The 18,645-nt window shown below is 42.0% G+C and overlaps 1 protein-coding gene across 1 annotated transcript in view; it reads right to left on the bottom strand.

Annotated features, from left to right (window-relative positions):
* Window positions 1-18,645, bottom strand: part of PARP8 (poly(ADP-ribose) polymerase family member 8) — a 158,712-nt gene that overhangs the window by 44,569 nt on the left and 95,498 nt on the right. Inside the window, exons 9-14 of the mRNA XM_074952531.1 lie at window positions 12,936-13,026; window positions 9,178-9,244; window positions 7,306-7,431; window positions 3,236-3,800; window positions 1,083-1,136; window positions 884-979 (exon numbers count right to left, since the gene is read on the bottom strand). Coding sequence (XP_074808632.1) covers window positions 884-979; window positions 1,083-1,136; window positions 3,236-3,800; window positions 7,306-7,431; window positions 9,178-9,244; window positions 12,936-13,026 — 999 coding nt within the window. The remainder of the gene's footprint in view (window positions 1-883; window positions 980-1,082; window positions 1,137-3,235; window positions 3,801-7,305; window positions 7,432-9,177; window positions 9,245-12,935; window positions 13,027-18,645) is intronic.

Here is an 18,645-nt window from a genome sequence, read left to right as displayed (position 1 = left end):
TTCACTATACCCACTGTAATTGAGGTGTGCAATTTTATGAACTTTTTGATTTTAGGAACTCCTCAGTTCCAAATTAGTTCATAAAATAGGGGTTCTACTGTACTTTTTAGAGGGATATCTGGTAAATACTGAAAATACGAGGCATGGAGGAGGCATAAAACTGGGACACCTCATTTAATTTTTCAGAAGTTATTGCAGAATCTCATTGTACTATCTGGTTTAGGTACCAGAGTGATTGAGCTGGACCATTGACTCTGGGACTACTCAATGACTCCCAGCTCCAGCATCCCCTTAACTTCAATACTGATCTCTTCTCTTTTAGCCTCCGGGATCCGATATGGTTTAACCTTCACCTTTACTCCTGGATCCGTGATGATGTGGTGATGGATTTGTTTGGGTCTTCCTAGAACATATCATGGTGCCGTTCAATCATTTTGATGACCTCTATACGTTGTTCAGTGGTTAATTTGGGCCATATAGCAATTTAAAGGGGGAAAACCTGGAGGAAGCCTGGGGAACCTTCTTCTGACCCCTCTACCAGAAGTAGGTTTACAAACCCTAGGAAGTCTTGTCCTATGAGCAGCAGGTATGCGAGTTTAGGGACCACTTCTGCTGTTTCCCTTGTGTTTTCCTGAACTTCAATTTGTACAGGAATGGCTGGGCAGTAATTAACTTTCCCATGAACACATGTTATCCGCATGCGTTTGGCTTGAGACAGCTTGTTCCGCCTAATGTGCATTAAAAAAAAAATCTTATCCAAATAGAATATTGTGATGCAGTGCAACCAGAATAACTTGAGAATATTCTAACAGGTTTTTGTTGTCTATGGCTATTTAAGACATAAAAAATATGCCATCACATAACTCAGCCACATTCAACTTACCCTCAGCATGGGGCCATTCTGAAACACATGTGGTTCGTCACAAACTACGCAGTATTCATTCAGCACTGGTATCCGCTGCTCAGCAAACTCAATAGTCTGAGAACAATGGAAGTGAGAACAATAACATCTGCTTAAAAATAATTAACAGACAGCTCCTGCTCCAAAGTGTTTCTAAAACGGATTAAGCATGACATCCTACCTGCACAAGAAAGCCATTGTCTCGTATTGGAATGCATTTTGCACCATAATTCGGCTGTAAGAAAAAAGGTCAAGCAACTTCAGTGCTAGAGTAATTAGAAGAGATGGTGCAGGTTTCTTGTGGAAATGGTAAGAACTATTTCTATTTTTTTCTATGAAGGTCTGAGAATTAAACAATACTGGCATCTGGAAATATCTCTAGTTTGCATAGATCAGCCAAAATAAATTCATCTGTCTCTTTACCTCTTGCCTAGGGAGTTTTTGCTTTATCTGTAAACACCCTAAAAACTCTAATACGCAAAAGAAGCACTGGTACTTTGACTCCATGTCAATGTACAAACATCTAAGCAATTATTTTAAAGATGAATAGAATTATTTATTTTTTGTGTGTATCCTGCTTCTCTATACATATATAATATGGACTATGTGTTTAGACTTGAATTACTAACATGTCCTTTAAAACAAAAAAAGTAGAAAATCTCTTTCCACTATACTTTTCATGAAACCTCTTCCTTGAGCCTCATCGTAACAAGTACCTATGCTTAGTCCTTCTTTCTGACACTTTATTTCAAAGGGTTAGTTTGGAAGGTATCTTTGCTACGGTGGCCACTAAGATGTGGAACTCCCTCCCCCTGACATTTGTCTCAGACCATCTTTTTTACTTCAGTGGGAGATGGACCAAGCTGCTTTGTGGAACCTTTCTTTTCCTTCCCCTGCTGCTTCTTTTCCTGCACAGCACTCCAAGTATCTTGGCAAGGCAGTGGAAAGGAACTAGGATTTTAACAAGTAAAGTGCCAAATTAAGTCCTGATTGCCATTCCACTAAAGTCAATGGAGTTGCACCTGACTGAATACAGGCTGATTTCCCTGAATATTTATGTATTATGACAATAATATTATATTTATTAGTAGTTTTGATTTCACCAAAGTCAGTGGGATTATTTCTATTGACTTTAAGTGTGAGTTTATTCAGGCCCCTAAAGCAGAGACAGTTCAGAGTGAAAAATGAATCCCAAACATAGGTGATAGCACGTAAAGCTTTTCAGTTCACCTTTCATTAATTTTGGTTGTACAAGTTACGGAAACAACCAAGTAACATGCACATAGCAGCTTTATAAGTCACACTATATTATTGCCTTTAGATACAGCAAAAGTTGCTCATAGTTGACTTATTAGGCTAATTTACCATGAGTAGGCTGAAACACTATTAATGTAATTTCATTACAGTTAGAATATTTAATAATATTTTAGACTTACATAACACCATTCGACCAAGGATCTCAGAATTCTGTCAAGGTGGTGAAACTGAGGTACCATACTTATCAATGGTAAAGCTGTGACTAGAACCCAGGTCTCCTGACTCCAGCTCCCCACATCTAATATGTAAGACAACAAGCACCACCTCCCAATGCCTTGAAACAGGAAAGCAAACTGGCTCTTACTTACGCTTACAGTAAACATCCTTCCTATTTGTAGTGATCAGTTACAGACAGAACTAACATTGAAGTGTGTTTTCTATGTTTAGTAAAATGCATGTTAACCCTTTGGGTTGGATTTCCCAACCCAAAACAAGAACAACTGTATGGGCATGTATGGGACTTGCCCCAGGTGGCTGCAAGGGGGAAAAATGGGCTTCAATCCCCTGCTCAACCTACCCATATCACCAGTCTGTGCACAGGCTATGGAGCAAGCATACACCCATTGAATATTACTCTTCACCTACACCAGTGCCTACAAGGAGTGGGTACAGCTTCAACTACACTCCCTTCAATGTGCTGACCAGCACGAAAGGAGAAAGAACTTACTACTGGATGGGGCCATCAGCAGATTATTTCCCCCATGGAGCAAGAGAGGAACCAGGGAAGGAACTATGTGACTGTGCTGCTCCTATGGCACAGCAGCAGCATGCTGCCCCTTACTCAGGGGGAGACATAAAAACTCAGTCTTAGCCTGTGTGGTCCCAGTTAGTATGACAGATGTGTATGTGTGCAGGCAACTGTTTAATACTGGCCAAAAAGGTAATTTCCAATGTGTTTTATTTAATGTTAAATTCTTCTTGATGTATGCATTTATGTATGCCCTGGATATTAATCCATTTTAAAAAACAAACGAGAGGAAAAACATACAAACAGAAAGAATAATGATTATTACGCACAGCAGCTTGTGAAGGTGATGAGGAAGATGGTGTTAAGATACCAATAAGCCCTGAGGTAAGAGAGAGCCTCCTGCCCTCTGCTATGGTGGGTTCCTTGAAAAATTCCATTTTGGATGACTTAGGAGCACTGGAGTAAGACTTGCTGAGTAACTTGTGATTCTTCAGTCCATCTAATTCTTCCATTCTAAGATTACTGGAATAAGACCTGCTTAAAAGTTTGTGAGGCTTCAAGGTGCTATTGTGCTCACATCGAGGATCCCCAGAACACGATCTGCTTAGGAGTTTTTGGGGCTTTAGAGTGATGCATTCTTCTTGCTTGACAGTTGCAGCGCAAGAACGATTCAACAGTTTGTGTGATTTAATAGCCATTGTCTGCTCAGCCCTGGGATCACTGGACAATGAATGGCCAAAAGTTCTGTGAGACTTTGTGGCACACACATCCTCAGCCTTAACTGTGCTAGAACAAGTCCTTCGCAGCAGCTTGTGAGTTTTGGAGATGCCATCTTGTTCAGATTTCAGTTTTGATTTGTTTTTACCACAGCCAGGTGGAGGATAACTTGGCGACCTTAAAAATAAATAAGGGGAAAACCTAGTACAGGAACAATAAAAAACTCCATGAAACAATAAACAAGCAACTTTACATATAAACAAGGTATTTTTTAAAAATATCTGTTTAACGCAGAAGAAAGACTAACGTTTATGGATTATGCAAATTTGTATACAGATTTAATTCCTAAAAATATATAATAAGTAGCATGTATATCTGTGTATCTGACTAGCGATAGGCATAGGCCATGATTTAAAAAAAAAATAGGTGCCTAAATTTAGGCTCCTAAATTCATAATCAGGCCATTTACTTATGCACCTATTTTTGAGAATCATGGCCATATTTTTCACGTGGAGCAATGGACTTCTTCAATCAAAAGGGTAAATCTACTTTTCTTGCACAATTGTTTTGGCATGGTTCTTTCAAGCCATGCTAATTTCTAGACACCACAAGCTAGAGGAGTTCTGCATGCAGACCAATTGCAGGTCATAATGGGCTCTTAGAATTTTAACTGCTGCAGAAGCTTGTATCCAGTCACTCATATTTATCTCAACTGAAACAATTCTTAAAAAAACAAAACAAACAAACAAACAAACAAAAAACCTCCTCCCCCCAAATAATCTGATTATTTTGTAGAAGACAATTTGGCTTGATTCTCTTCTCACTTCAAGTGGTTTTACTTCGGTGTACTCGTGATTGGCAGCAGCGTAATGTAAGAGAGTAATCAGGCCTAATATGCGTATCAAGAAAACAAAGAATCAACACACAAATGAAGCAACATTCATATGATCTGGATCATTTTTTCTAATATTTAAAATTTGTTTGCCTAGTACTAAGAGAGCTGGTATCAGGCAAAATTAAATCTTCCTGAATCATTTTTCCATCCTCATACCAAAGTGAAACTTTTTTGGTTTGCTCAAAAAGCAGAGAAATAAAATCCCAAGGGAAAACATCCCTTTAACAGGCTGGCAGTGTTTACCCATACTGTTAGCAAATGGTGATCCTGTTGGAAAATGTTCAGTGAAACATGCTGACTCACTCTTGTAAATGATTCATTACCATACATGGATATAAGGGAGATGGGAGTGGTACTCTAGCAAAGAAAGGACGCTTAGTGTACGGGCTAAACAGTCTTTGGAGAGAAATTTTAGTTGCAGCTGAGTCTAGGGGAGAAAGATTGGGTTGGCTTTTGTATTCACTTTGTGAATAAAACCAAACCCCAGGAAGAGTGTGTGTGTTTTCACATGCTACAACCTGTGTGAATGTTTGGTACAAAGTGCGAAAGCCTCTGGCTCACAATTCCATCTTCCTCTTTTATTTCCTATCAATATAAATACCCCTTGACACCTCTGTATGGATACAGTATCCAACCCATCGCCAGTCTGGGTCTGTTGTACCACTCACAGTTACATGTGAAACTTAGAATACAAGAAATTCATCAAGCAACAGGAGGATCACCCAAAGCCAAAGAGGGGGTGATCAGCCAACCCCTCAAAATTAGAAAAAAGTGCTACATCAGGTGAACTACACCCCTGAAAGACACACAGGCACTTAAGCGCATGAATAACTTTACTCATGGTAGTATGAACTCCATGGGATTCAAAAGGACTATTCACATGAGGAAAGTTATTCATGTGTATACGTACCTCCAGGATTGGGCCTTTCAAGTCCTGGTGACTGATTTTCAGAGGTGCTGAGCATGCATGCCTCCAAATAAAGTCACTGCTCAGCACCTCTGAAAATCAGGCCTCTTACCCCTTGAAATATCATACACATTTTTTCTGAAAGTGAAGAAAAATACAATTATGAAAAGGAAACTTGGACAGCAATAAAACTAGCAGGATACTATGGCTAAGGCTATGTTTATGTCATGGAGGTTGTCATAAATATAAAGGGAAGAGTAATCACTTTTCTGTATACAGTGCTATAAAATCCCTCCTGGCCAGAGGCAACATCCTGTTACCTGTAAAGGGTTAAGAAGCTCAGCTAACCTGGCTGGCACCTGACCCAAAGGACCAATAAGGGAACAAGATACTTTCAAATCTTGGTTGGGGGGGGGCGGAGGAGGGGGAAAGGCTTTTGTTTGTGCTCTTTGTTTACGTGTTTGTTCTCTTTTGGGATTGAGAGAGGCCAGATAGAAATCCATCTTCTCCAACCCATCCTAATCCAAGTCTCCAATATTGCAACCAGTATAGGTAAGCCAGGCAACGCGGATTAGTTTATCTTTTGTTTTACGTGAATTTTCCCTGTGTTAAGAGGGAGGTTTATTCCTGTTTTCTGTAACTTTAAGATTTTGCCCAGAGGAAGAGCCTCTGTGTTTTGAATCTGAATACCCTGTAAAGTATTTTCCATCCTGATTTTACAGAGGTGATTCTTTTTACCTCTTTAATTAAAATTCTTCTTTTAAGAACCTGATTGATTTTTCATTGTTCTTAAGATCCAAGGGTTTGGGTCTGTGTTCACCTGTACAAATTGGTGAGGATTATTATCAAGCCTTCCCCAGGAAAGGGGGTATAGGGCTTGGGGGGATATTTTGGGGAAAGACGTCTCCAAGTGGTCTCTTTCCCTGTTCTTTGTTTAAAATGCTTGGTGGTAGCAGCATACTGTTCAAGGCCAAGGCAAAGTTTGGGGATGTTTTTAACTGAAGCTGGTAAGAATAAGCTTAGGGGGTCTTTCATGCGGGTCCCCACATCTGTACCCTAGAGTTCAGAGTGGGGAAGGAACCCTGACAGAGGTCATGGAATCCGACTTCTAGAGACCTCCCTGACATTCTCTGCTTCAGCCCCAGGGACTGCCGGACTCAGCCTGCGGGTCCTGAGAGGGTTCCAGCGACAGGCAACAACAGCGACAGGGGGCCCCCTGCAAAGTTCCAGTGACAAGTGACAGACTCCTGAGGGGGCCCTCCACAAGGTTCCAGCAATGTGTGTGTGTGGAGAGGGGTAACAACTCAGGCAAGTGGCTGGGATGTCCCATTTTCTCTTTGGCAAATATGCTCACCCTGCAGCTCCCAGCTGCTGTGGGCAGAGGAGGAACCTCACAGCTCCCCGCCACCAGAAACCATGGAGCTGCAGCAGCAAAAGTCACAGACAGGTCACGCCTTCCCTGAATTGTTGTTGTTTATTGCCTGTGACATGTCCGTGACTTTTACTAAAGATAACCATGACAAAATTTTAGCCTTAACTATGGCTAATAAAATAACAGTCTTCCTACTAAACTAATAATAGCACACACAGCCAAGTTTAACAGTATAAAATGCGTGATTTCCTGTACTAGATGAGTCAGGGTCTTTTAGAGTGTAGGACATGAAAACGCTCCCCCCTGGAATAATCTTGGCAACAGCTGAAGTTCCTAGTTAGTTCTTGAAATCATACAAGGTGAGGGCACAAGACCCAAGAGGTAAGGTATAAACAGAATACTTCTCTTTGGAGAAAAGTCAACATTTCTGCTAAACTGCTAAATCTTGTTAAGTATGCTGTGGAATCTGAACAGCATATGATAATAAAAGCATTTTGCCTGGTATTACCTGCGCAATGTAGAAAAGATGTGCAGAGGGGATTTCACCTTTTTCTCAGACACTTTCTTATTGTGCGTACAATTTGATTTTTCTTTGCTATTTTTCCACTGCTGTGTAACAAACGTCTGCATTATTCTGTAAAGGAGGAAAAGACAATCATAGCCAAGTCACAGTAATTGTAAAGCCAACAACTGTATCTTCATCATTTAAAGCCATGTAGTGGCCTCATTCTAAATGAAGAACTTGAGAGTCACATGGGTGGACTGAGGCCAGTACTTGGCTCTTTAAAAAATGATAATGTTATTGATAAAAGCTATATAAGTATACATCATACACATATCAAAGATGAAAGACGTAAAAGTATTTTTGTCATAGAGATGCAGAAACTGTGAGAGTGTTTAGATTTGAGATGTATGGGTGGTACTGTTAAAGTAGATGGTAGTGTTGGCTTAACTGGCTATTTCATTGATTTTCAAAAGATGAAGATCTTCTTGCCCTCAAACGTGATGAGGGACCATGAGACCTGTGGCTATTCAAAATTTTTGACTTAACTGCATAGTTATGTAGATGTACAATCACAGGTCTCCCCCCTCTGCTTGACAAAATGTATTACACAAAAATGCATTGTGTATGCCTCTTGTAAAGGCTATCTAATGTACAACTCATCGGTACTATAAGGAATGAAATGTAGAATTAGGAACTGATTACTTTTTTCTCAATTTCAAATTACTGCACAGATTTTTAATAATGTTAATTAATCTGCAAGGTTATTAAAACACTGTGCTGATTATTTCTGATTGGTTCTTTAAACCTACCAGCGAAAGATTTCTTTATGGAAGCAAACTGCCTTTTTTTTTTTTAAAGGTGTAGATGTTTAGGATACATCTACACAGCAAAAAAAATCCCCACAGCAGCGACTCTTAGAGACCAGGTCAACTGACTTGTGCTTGTGCTTCAGGGCTAAAAATAACTGTGTAGCTGTTGGGAGTCAGAGCCCTAGGCTCTGAAACCTGGCGGGGGGAGGGAGGGGGGCCTCACAGCCCAGGGCTCCATCCTGAGCCTGAATGTCTATGCTGCTATTTTTAGCCCTGCAGTGCAAGCCCCACGAGCTAAGTCAGTTGACCTGGGCTATGAGCCTGCAGAGTTGTTTTTGCTGTGTTGACATACCCTTAAACTTACATTCTTGTCATTTTATTAATAGCAATTATTCATATTATTAATTAATCTCAATAATGAGAATTTGCAAAAAGATGCATCGTCAGAATTTTAACTAAACTGAACTAAGTCTTGACCTGGCTACATGAAAGTGCTAAATCTTTTCAGCTACCCTGCCTTACTGACCTCAGAAAATCAGTGCCCAAGTAGTTATTATTATTTTTTGTGGTAGAACCTCAAGGTCACCCTCACAGATCGGAGCCCCATTGTGCTATGCATTGTACATAACAGGTTGACTGCCTCAGAGCTTAAAATCTAAATTTCCATATGAAATAAATCATGGTCTAGACTGTACTTAGTCCTGCCATGAGTGCAGGGGACTGCACTAGATGACCTCCTGAGATCCTTTCCAGTCCTACGATTCTGTGATTCTTAGCTGCATCCTCTTTGATTTCACACACTTTAGACAGTACAGTTTATAAAACTCCAGTAAAGGGAAAGGGAAACATTTACAGGGATTACCTGTTATTTTTCACCACTGTCAAAACAATTTGAAAAGGTGAGGGGTGAACTTTTTAACTGAAAAAGCAGTCAGGAGCCATTTGGTCCAAAGAGAACTACAACCCATCTGTTAAATGTTTCTTGACCCAACACAAGAGCTAACATAAGATGATTATAACAACAATGCATTAAGCAAGATCGTATCAAATTTCTTCCAGAACTTACTTTTTCAGCTGATGTCCCAATCCAAATCTTTCCTTAGTAGAGATCTGAAATACATCCACGGTAGGTACTGCAGAAAATGTGATATTGGTGACATGTGTAAATAGGAATTGCCATGCTAGAACAGGGTATCACAGAGACCTACTTATTCTATTAGTGGTTTGATATTTACAGGCCATATTCTGTGCTAATTTATACTTGGGAAACACCATGGAAACAATGGTGAGGGCAGTACTGTTGTCTGAGCCAGTTTGGAACCTGAACACATGAGCAAGAACCAGCCAGCCAAGCACCTGAGTACCACTTCAGAGTATCGGCCCACCCTGTTCAGCAACCCAACTCCAGCCATGGCCATCTCATTTCCAAGTGAACTGTCCTAGTCTTTTACATCTCTTTTTGCAGGGAGCATTACCTTCCCTCACCTTCAAAAGACTTACTGATTTACTTACTCATTTAATCTCTTTTTGGTGCGGAAGTGGAGGTTCCATTACTTGGCTTTCTTTATTTACTGTTCACTATTCTTTAAAAGCCCTTTGGGACTTTGGACCAAATTCTGCCTTCAATTACACCGTGTAAATGCAAAGCGACCTCACTGAAATCAACAGTGTTCCTCTGTTTTCACAACAGGCTGACTGAGGGTAGAATTAGGCTCTTCCCGAAAGAGGACTTGCCTTAGGTCCTTTAGTATCTCATCAGCATTACACCATATTTTCTGGAGCAAAGTGTTTCCTCTCTGAGAGGCCTTCCTACCCAATGCTCATTCCAGACCTTTTTAAAAGTGCAGGAAATCTGGAATATTTTTGTTGCAGAAGGTAATTCTTCTTGGAAGAAAAAACCTTTTCTGTAGGAAAATTTAATTTATTCAAGTTTCCCTGAACCATTATAGGACAGTAGAATTAGCCCATTCTGTCAGCATGCAGAGACAGTCAAACTCTACTCAGGCATTTTTCTGTTCCCTGTCTCTATCTCTTAGAATGTAAAGAAAACCTACCAATTTATTTTATCTGTAGGGTTTCTTTTTTGAAGGCATTTCAGTAAAAGATCCATAGTGCTTATCATCTGACTGCATCATGTATGAATCCCAATAGCCAATGAACTTTCATCAAGGAAGCCCAGACATCGCCATTCATGTGATAGGGTACAGACTTCATACCATTCCCACCATCAGCACGCCCATATTTACTGGCTCAGATAATTGAAAACATAAGACATGGAGGCTGGAAACAAGCTTCCACTTCTAGCATTACCAAAATCTTTTTGTAACATTTAATACATTGAAGTGGCAGATGGCACCAAGCACTTACTGAAAAAATCTCAATTCTTTGAGGCAGGATAACAACCAGCATATATTACAAGCATTGATGTGGTCAAAACAAGTGCATTTCATTATTAAAAGAAAAGAAAAGAACTATAATGATTACACTGAAAAAAAGAGATCCTAAAGATTTGGCTCAATATTTGAAGTTAACTTTTATCAGAATGAAATCATGATTTTTAAGCATATGTTATTCTGATCATTATTTTTTTTAAAAAAAAGGCAATAAAATACCAGTTCTAATCTGAAATGCCACTGTTTGCCAGGTGCTCTTTAGAATGATTGTTTCATTTGCAAATAATTCAAAACATATCTTCCGTCTCCCTCAAATATCCTTTCTTTCAAAGAAACATCAGTTGATTTTTTTATCCTTTTGTGCAGTGCTATTATTTAAATGCTGTTTAATCTTTCCGAGACAAACTGTGGTTGGATTTTCAAAAGAGATGGATAATGTGATTAGCAGTAACAATATATTTAGATTTATAAATTCTAAAGTGTAACTAAATCTCATATTTCAGAGCATAAGATGATTGCCTGATTGCCTGAAGGGTTTAGGAGCTCCTTTCCACACAATTAGCATGGGATGTGCTGCATTTCAGAATTGCCATGGTGCATTTCACTTCCTTTTAAACATCAGGTAATGGAGACTGCCAGAAGCAGGATACCAGACCTGATGGCAGTGGAGCTGGAAAAATTTGTATAGTGAGGGTGCTGTGCGGCAGCACCCCCAGCACACCTAATTCCAGCACCTATGCCTGACAGACCAGTGATATCATTTAGTAAGGAAAAGCCATTGCTTCCATTCCTAATATTGTTTCTAGTACGGATCATAGTACAGATAAATGAATTGTTGACAAATATCTATTTCTGTCCATAAACTATACTCTACTGAATGGGTTTTGTTTTGCATTTTAATATATATATATATTCACCTTAAACAGTTAAAGTTGGCAAATTATATGCAAGTGAAAACAGGATCTTTTAATGGCATGTGTTGGGCAACCTTGCACATATACATATATTCATTTTTTCCATCTAGTCCCTAAACAGGAACCTAAAGGTATCTTATCAATATAAAAAATTCCATGCTACTCATAAAAAATGGAAAAGAACACAATGGTAATAATCTGGCTAGGTACTAAATAAGAACAGAAGTTTCAAAACACTTGTATTCTGTATAACACATGTGAAACAGCAGCCAGACATATTTTGCCTCTCTTTGAGCATATGGTACATCTGTTTCTTCCATCAGTGAATGGCAGACACAAAAGGAAAGATATACATATCATAAGGTAATAACAAGTTATTACTCAGAACAGTGTTTCATGGGGAAAGGTTGAAGAAAGAGAGAGAGAGAGTTCCCTCATATATTAATATGTGAGATTGATCTCATTGTTCTTTTTTACTGAAAATCACTGGCAGAAACAGCAACTGCACCAGACTCATAAGATCAATAATGGCAAAGCACCTGTCTCTTGCCTTGATCCTGCAATTGACTGCATGAGGCTCAAGGGAGCTTCTGCACAAAGTTAGCTGCAGGATGGGGTCTATAAGTCCTGTTTTAGCCTTGCCAAAAGTGCAGAAGTTTTATTGTCGCTTATGGTCTTGCTAGAACATATCCAGCTGGATAAGGATTTGCAAAGTTTACTTTCTGTTGCTAAGTGTATTAGAATTTTGATTTCATATTGGAGTTGGCTAACAATAATAAATGTTAACATAAAGTTACAATAGCTATTTGCAATAAATAAACACCTGAACGTTTATAAAAAATATATTAAAATAGTAAGATGTAGTGAAACAAGACACTAAGCCAAACACAAATAAGATATTGATATAATGAACAGAACACAGCTTGCAGAAAGCAGCTGCAGACAATGGACTCACTAAGAAATGGATTACGAGGGTATTTTTCCCAGACAAATCATGACTGAAAAAATATCTTCATCGTTCAGTGGCAGAATTCTCTCACATAGATCTGAACTGAGAGGCAGGATTGGAAGCCTAAGTGGGTGTGAATAGCAGTTCACATAAAAGTGTTGTACTGTAACTCCTTCGTGTGGACGCTATGGGCACGAATATGAAGGTCCGAGTCTGCACTAATGTAGTCCTCTTTGAAGAGGTGCAAACCCAAGACTTTTTACATTCACATTCACAGTATCCACATAGGGGAGTTATAGCGCAGCACTTTGGTGTGTACTGCTGGTCAACACCCTTTTAGTCCAAACTGCAGGGCAGTGTAGACATACCCTTCCTATTGATTGTGCAAACGCTTACGCAGGGGCTTAACTTGAAGTCAATGGGACCACTCATGATAGTGAAGTTAAACATGTGCAGATATATTTTCAGAATTGGGGCTTTAGCAATGAACATGTATATCTGCTACTCTCTACATGGCTCACAACTACAACATTGTACACGGCACAGGAAAAATGCAAATGTGACTAACCTGGACCATTTAAGTACTGTGTAAGTGAACAGTGCAATCGCACTATTATAGGTTCTGTGCGGATTACATCCCAAGCCACAGCAATCTCTTCCTGATTCCAGAGAAAAAGAAAAACAACAAAAATCATTAGCCATCCTCAGGAACTGTTTATGTTTTGTCAGTCAACCCTTGTGCTGGTGAAATATTCAATGGAATGTAGTCATCTAAGCTATTATTTTCATCTGTTTGCCCACTCCTGGGCTATGCTCCATCCACTAGGAGATAGTGGCTCAAGGGGAGAGCAAAAGGAGTGAACAGGGTGGGAAATACAACTGGTCCCACAGCAGAGGGCTAGAAGAAACCAGATGGCATATTGCCCCTTCCCTTGAGACTAAAGAAATCCCATCACAGGAGAGTCAGGTATTCATGAGGTTTCAGGGGCAGACAGAACCATCCTGTGTACCACATTTACCCGGGGAAATTATATCAGTACAGATGCTGTTCCTAGAATCATTAACTTCCACCCTTGTAAAGGGAGGTTATTGCACAGATGTGATGGCAAAATGAGAAAATAATGGCACGAGAAAGAGAAGGTTACTCAACTTGTGCGGTAACTGCGGTTCTTCGAGATGTGTGTCTGTGAGGGTACACCACTTCAGGTGTTGGTGCGTCCCAGAACAATCAATGGGAGATTTATGGTAGAAGTGTCCACGCGGGTCACGCATGCACAACAGGCATCTTGCGGTGTTGCTGGTGCCATGACTAGCATGTGCACCACCTGAGCCCTTCAGCTCCTTCTCTACCGCAGAGTCCTAATGGTAAACTCCAAAGTAGAGGGGAGTAGGGTGGGTAGTGGAGCACCCACAGGGACACATATCTCGAAAAACCTCAGTTACTGCACAAGGTGAGTAATCTTCTCTTCTTCTTCGAGTGCTGCCCCTGTGGGTGCTCCACTTCAGGTGACTGTAGAGAAGTGCCCCTCAGAAGGCAGGAGGGACTTCGGGTTCATTTGAGTCACAGAGGTAACTGTGGTTAGAGCCACAGTTGGTTAGAGCCAACTATGGCGTCAGCCCTAGAGTCTTAAGTGATAGCATAGTGCTCAGTAAAGGTGTGGACAGAGGCCCAAGTGGCCGCCCTGCAAATCTCTAATATCAGAGCATTGTTTGGGAATGCTATAAAGAATCATGTGGAATGCACTGTGATGTGTGTAGGAGGGTCCAAGTTTTGAATATGATAGCAATGTTGAATGCATGTGGAGATCCAGTTAGACAATCTCTGAGTGGATATCGCACAGCCTTTTGAACACTCAGTAGTAGGAACAAAAAGTCTAGATTTCCGGAAAGGTTTGGTCCTTTCCAGGTAAAATGCTAACACCTGCCTGAAGTCCAATGTATGAAAGATGGACTCTGTTGGAGTCTTGTGAGCCCTAGGATCGAATGTAGGAAGATGGACTGGTAGGTTCATATGAAAGGATGATGTTACCTTCAGTAGAAATCTTAGATGCAGGCACAGAGTGACCTTGTCTTTGAAGAATATTATGTAGGGAGGATTGGCCATGAGAGCCCCTATCTCATTGACCCATCTGGTGGAAGTAATAGTGACCAAAAAGGCCACTTTCATGGATAAATGTAGTAGGGAGCAGGTGACTAGGGATTCAAATGGTGTTCTGGCGAGGCATTTCAATACCACATTGAGGTCCCAGGCTGGAATAGGTTGACAAACCTCTGGGTAAATGTTCTGGAGACCCACGAGGAAGTGTTTAGTAATGGGGTGCACAAAGATCGATGTCCCATCAATCTCATGATGGAATGCTGTTCTGGTCACGAGGTGGACTTTGATTGAGCTCACTGCTAAATCCGAGCATTTCAGCTCCTGTAGGTATTCCAGCACTAATGGTAGCGGCGTTGTGGGGGCTGTCACGTGTTTTTCTTGACACCAGGAGGATAATTTCTTCCATTTTTGAAGGTAAGTATTACATGTGGTCACTTTCCTGCTGTTTAGTAATACGTGTTTGACTTGTTCTGAGCAGGCAAGTTCCCATAGTGGAACCATGCAGAAGCCATGCTTGAAGGTGGAGTTTCTGCGGATTGGGGTGAAGAGCGTGACAGTTGTTCTGAGACAGCAGGTCTGGATGGGGAGGGAGAGCTCGAGGGGCGCATATCGCCATATGCATCTGGTAAGGGTCCCAGGCTTGCCTGGGCTATGTTGGAACTATGAGGATGACCCTGGCCTTGTCTAGGCATATTTTGCATATCATGTGTGATATCATGGGAACTGGTGGGAATGCTTACATGAATTGTGCATCTCATGTGATGAGGAAGGTGTCCCCCAGTGATCGTGGTTCCATTCAGGCTCTCGAGCAGAAAATTATGAATTTGTGATTTGTCGGGGATGTGAGCAGGTCAATGAGTGGAGTGCCCCACCAGCAGAATATGGATAGCAGGACTCCCTCGTTCAATTCCCATTTGTGGTCTTGAGAGAAATACCTGCTTAGCATGTTCGCCATTGCGTTCTGACAGCCGAGAAGGTAGGAGGCTGAAATGTTTATGTTGTGGTGTATGCACCAGTTCCACACTTTCATGGCTTCGGTGCACAGTGAGTGAGATTGAGTGTCTCCTTGCAGACTGATGTAAAACATGCAGGCAATGTTGTTGGTCATTATACAAATTGATTTGTTCTTTATGTGAGGTAGGAAGTGTCTGCCGGCATTGCGGACTGCACATAGCTCTAGTAGATTGATGTGTAGCTGAGTCTCCGCAAGAGACCATTTTTCTTGAACCATATGCTGATGCATGTGGGCCCCCCGGACTATCAGCGAGACGTCTGTCGTGATTACTACTGATGGGGGTTCCTGTTGGAATGGGATGCCCACACATACATTTTCTGGTCTTGTCCACCAGTGTAGAGAGTCCAGGACACAGGGTGGTACTGTAAGTCGTTTGTGCAGGCTGTGCTTGCTGGGTATGTAAACCGAGCTCAACCAGCCCTGTAGGCAGCACATATGTAGTCTTGTATGTTGTACCATGAAAGTTGAGGCTGCCTTGTGTCCTAGCAGCTGTAGGACAGTACGAGCCGGTGTTTGGGGGCTGACTCTTACCTCTGTGATAAGGTTTGTCGGAGTTGTGGATCTGTTCAGGGCAGGAATGCCTTGGCTTGTACGGCACTGAGATGTGCCCTAATGAAGTCCAGTTGCTGGAGAAGGACTAGAGTGGATTTTTGTTTACTTATCTGTAGCCCTAGATCCCTGAACAGATGTGTGATCATCGTCTGGACAGCGTCCGGTGCTTTTTGTTGAGTTGGACCTTTGAAAAGGAAATTGTCCAGATAGGGGAAGATCATTTTCACGGTTTGCATAGTGCTTGAATTGTGCTTGCTTCTCATCTAGAAGCTCCTCAGTGAAAGAGCTCAATATCCTATAGTTATCATAATCATATTTTGCTAACAGAGCAGAATAATTGGTGACTCTGAACTGTAAGGTCACTGAGAAGTAAACTTTTTGTCCAAAGAGGTTGAGCACTTCTGGTGTTCCTTATCTTGAGGGGTTGATCTAAACTGTTGTTTGCTGTGTTGATTGGCGGCATCGACCACCAAGGAGCTGGGAGGCGGGTGGGAGAAGAGGAAGTCTACCTCTTTGGTGGGGACATAATACTTCCTATCTGCCCTTTTGCATGTTGGCGTTATTGAGGCTGGTGTCTGTCAGACTGTCTCTGCCGGTTCCAGAATCGCATCATTAATGGGCAGAGCGATCCTGCAAGTAGAGGAAGGTTGCAGAATTTGTACCAGTTTGTGCTGGTTCGTCTGACCTTCCTCCAACGGGATGTCATGGCTCTGGGCGACTTGCTTAAACAGCTCCTGGAGCTGTTTGAAGTCATCCGCCGAGGTAGGCGGCGGAGGCATAATTCCTTTGTCCGATGAGGAGGAAGAGTTGTGTGCAGGAGAATTCGCTTCCTGATCTGTGCCCATCTCAGTGTCCTCCCTGATATCCTGAGCCTCCGTTGGCTGTGGGGTGGGGGACGAGGGGTGCATCTCATCTCTCCTCTGTGAGCTGTGGGTGGTCTAGAGTGACAGCCCCTGTAAGCTGCCCAGGGTTCCCAGTGTGCCAAATGCATTGGGAAGGCCATTGGTGGGTACATCCACAGTGGTCTGTATGAAGGTTAACTCATCTGATTATAAGAATGTTTGGACCTCATATAGGTCCAGGGTGGTCTTCAATTTTTTAGTGATGAGTGGTGCAGTGAGAAGATTCATGGTTCTGGCACATTATCATGATCGTCTTCACTGGACAAATGTACAGCAGTCTGAGAAGTATAGGGATCCCCGCTGAAACATTCCGGAGAGCCTCGGTACCAAGCATGGGGACTGCGGTGCCAACAAGGTAGCCAAGTCTCTCTGTTGCAGCAGATTAAGTGGCATTTCTGATGTCGGTACCATCAGTGCCGACGCTGGTGCTGTCAGATGTGATGGCGGTTTAGTCGGGGTGGTCGGTGCTGACTTGGCTTTCTCGACTGGTGCAGACTGCAATATCAGTGCCGGGGGCATGGTGCCTGAGGAGACGCTCAGTATCAAGTACCTTACAGGCAAGTTTGTGGACGCGGAGGAGGCATATCTCCATCTGTGCGTCGACTTAGTCTCCTTCATTTGGGACTCAGCAATGCCTGAGGTGCTCAGAGTGTCACAGGTGCTCACCTGAGCAGGTGTCAACATTGCAGGTAGCGACCTGGCAGAAGTCTGTCTATGTTTCTGCGGTGCTTTCTGCTGAGACATCTGTGCCCTTCTTCCTCGGTCTGTTAGAGGAAGGCATGTCTCCTGTCCCTGAAGGGGGGGTGCCCGGAGAGGAGGCCGGTGGTCCATCTCTGGTTGGAGAGATTTCTCCATTTTGAGGCGGAGATCCCAGTTGCGCCGGACTCTCGCCTTTAGGTTGCTACAGTGGGTGCATTTTTGTGGGATATGCGCCTCACTGAGACATTGAACACAGAAGGCAGGAACCACATTGTTGAAAGCCTGGGGAGCTAGCATCTTGAACAGTTAACTGACCCCACTGCGGGGAAACTATGGGGAGGGTAAAACCGGGAGAATTAAAAAAAAAATTTATAATAAAACTAACACTAAGTACAACTTTCTAACTGCCTAACTATCTAAACTATTATTTCTAGAGGTATGGGAAGAGTGAACACTGCCCCAGAGTTCTGTCTTCAGCTGAGGATGGTTGAGAAGGAACTGGAGGGTTCGGGCTGTACGCGTGTTGGACGCACACCAGTGGCACTGCAAGACACCTACTGGGCATGCATGACCCGCATGGACACTGCTACCATAAATCTCTGATCGACGGCGCCAGGACGCACTGACACCTGAAGTGGAGCACCCATAGGAACAGCATTCGAAGAAGAACTATGTTTCCAGGGAGAAGGGGAGACTGGGCAGCACTGTTATCTATGTTCTTTGCCACTCAAACCTTTCCCTAGAAGGGAGCACTGGTGGCAAACTATGCAAGGTGAAACTCATCCTAGGTTGTCTCCCCTCTGCGAGCATATGATGTGGTTCCACATATCTTAGGCCCTATGGCAGTACCTTTGCCTCAGTTCATAAATTCATATGTTCCAAAACCAGAAGGAACCATTGTGATCATGTAGATTGTCCTCCTTGTTTATTCGCAAGGCAATTCTATATGAAAGTAGCAAATAAATAGCTAAAAATATCTTAGTAATGAGTTTGCAGATTGACAGGAAAATGT

This window comes from Natator depressus, chromosome 5 (genome assembly GCF_965152275.1).
Source record: "Natator depressus isolate rNatDep1 chromosome 5, rNatDep2.hap1, whole genome shotgun sequence".
Classification (NCBI taxonomy): Eukaryota; Metazoa; Chordata; order Testudines; family Cheloniidae; genus Natator; species Natator depressus.
Note: the sequence above shows the minus strand (reverse complement) of the source record. Positions and strands in the feature narration are given on the sequence as shown.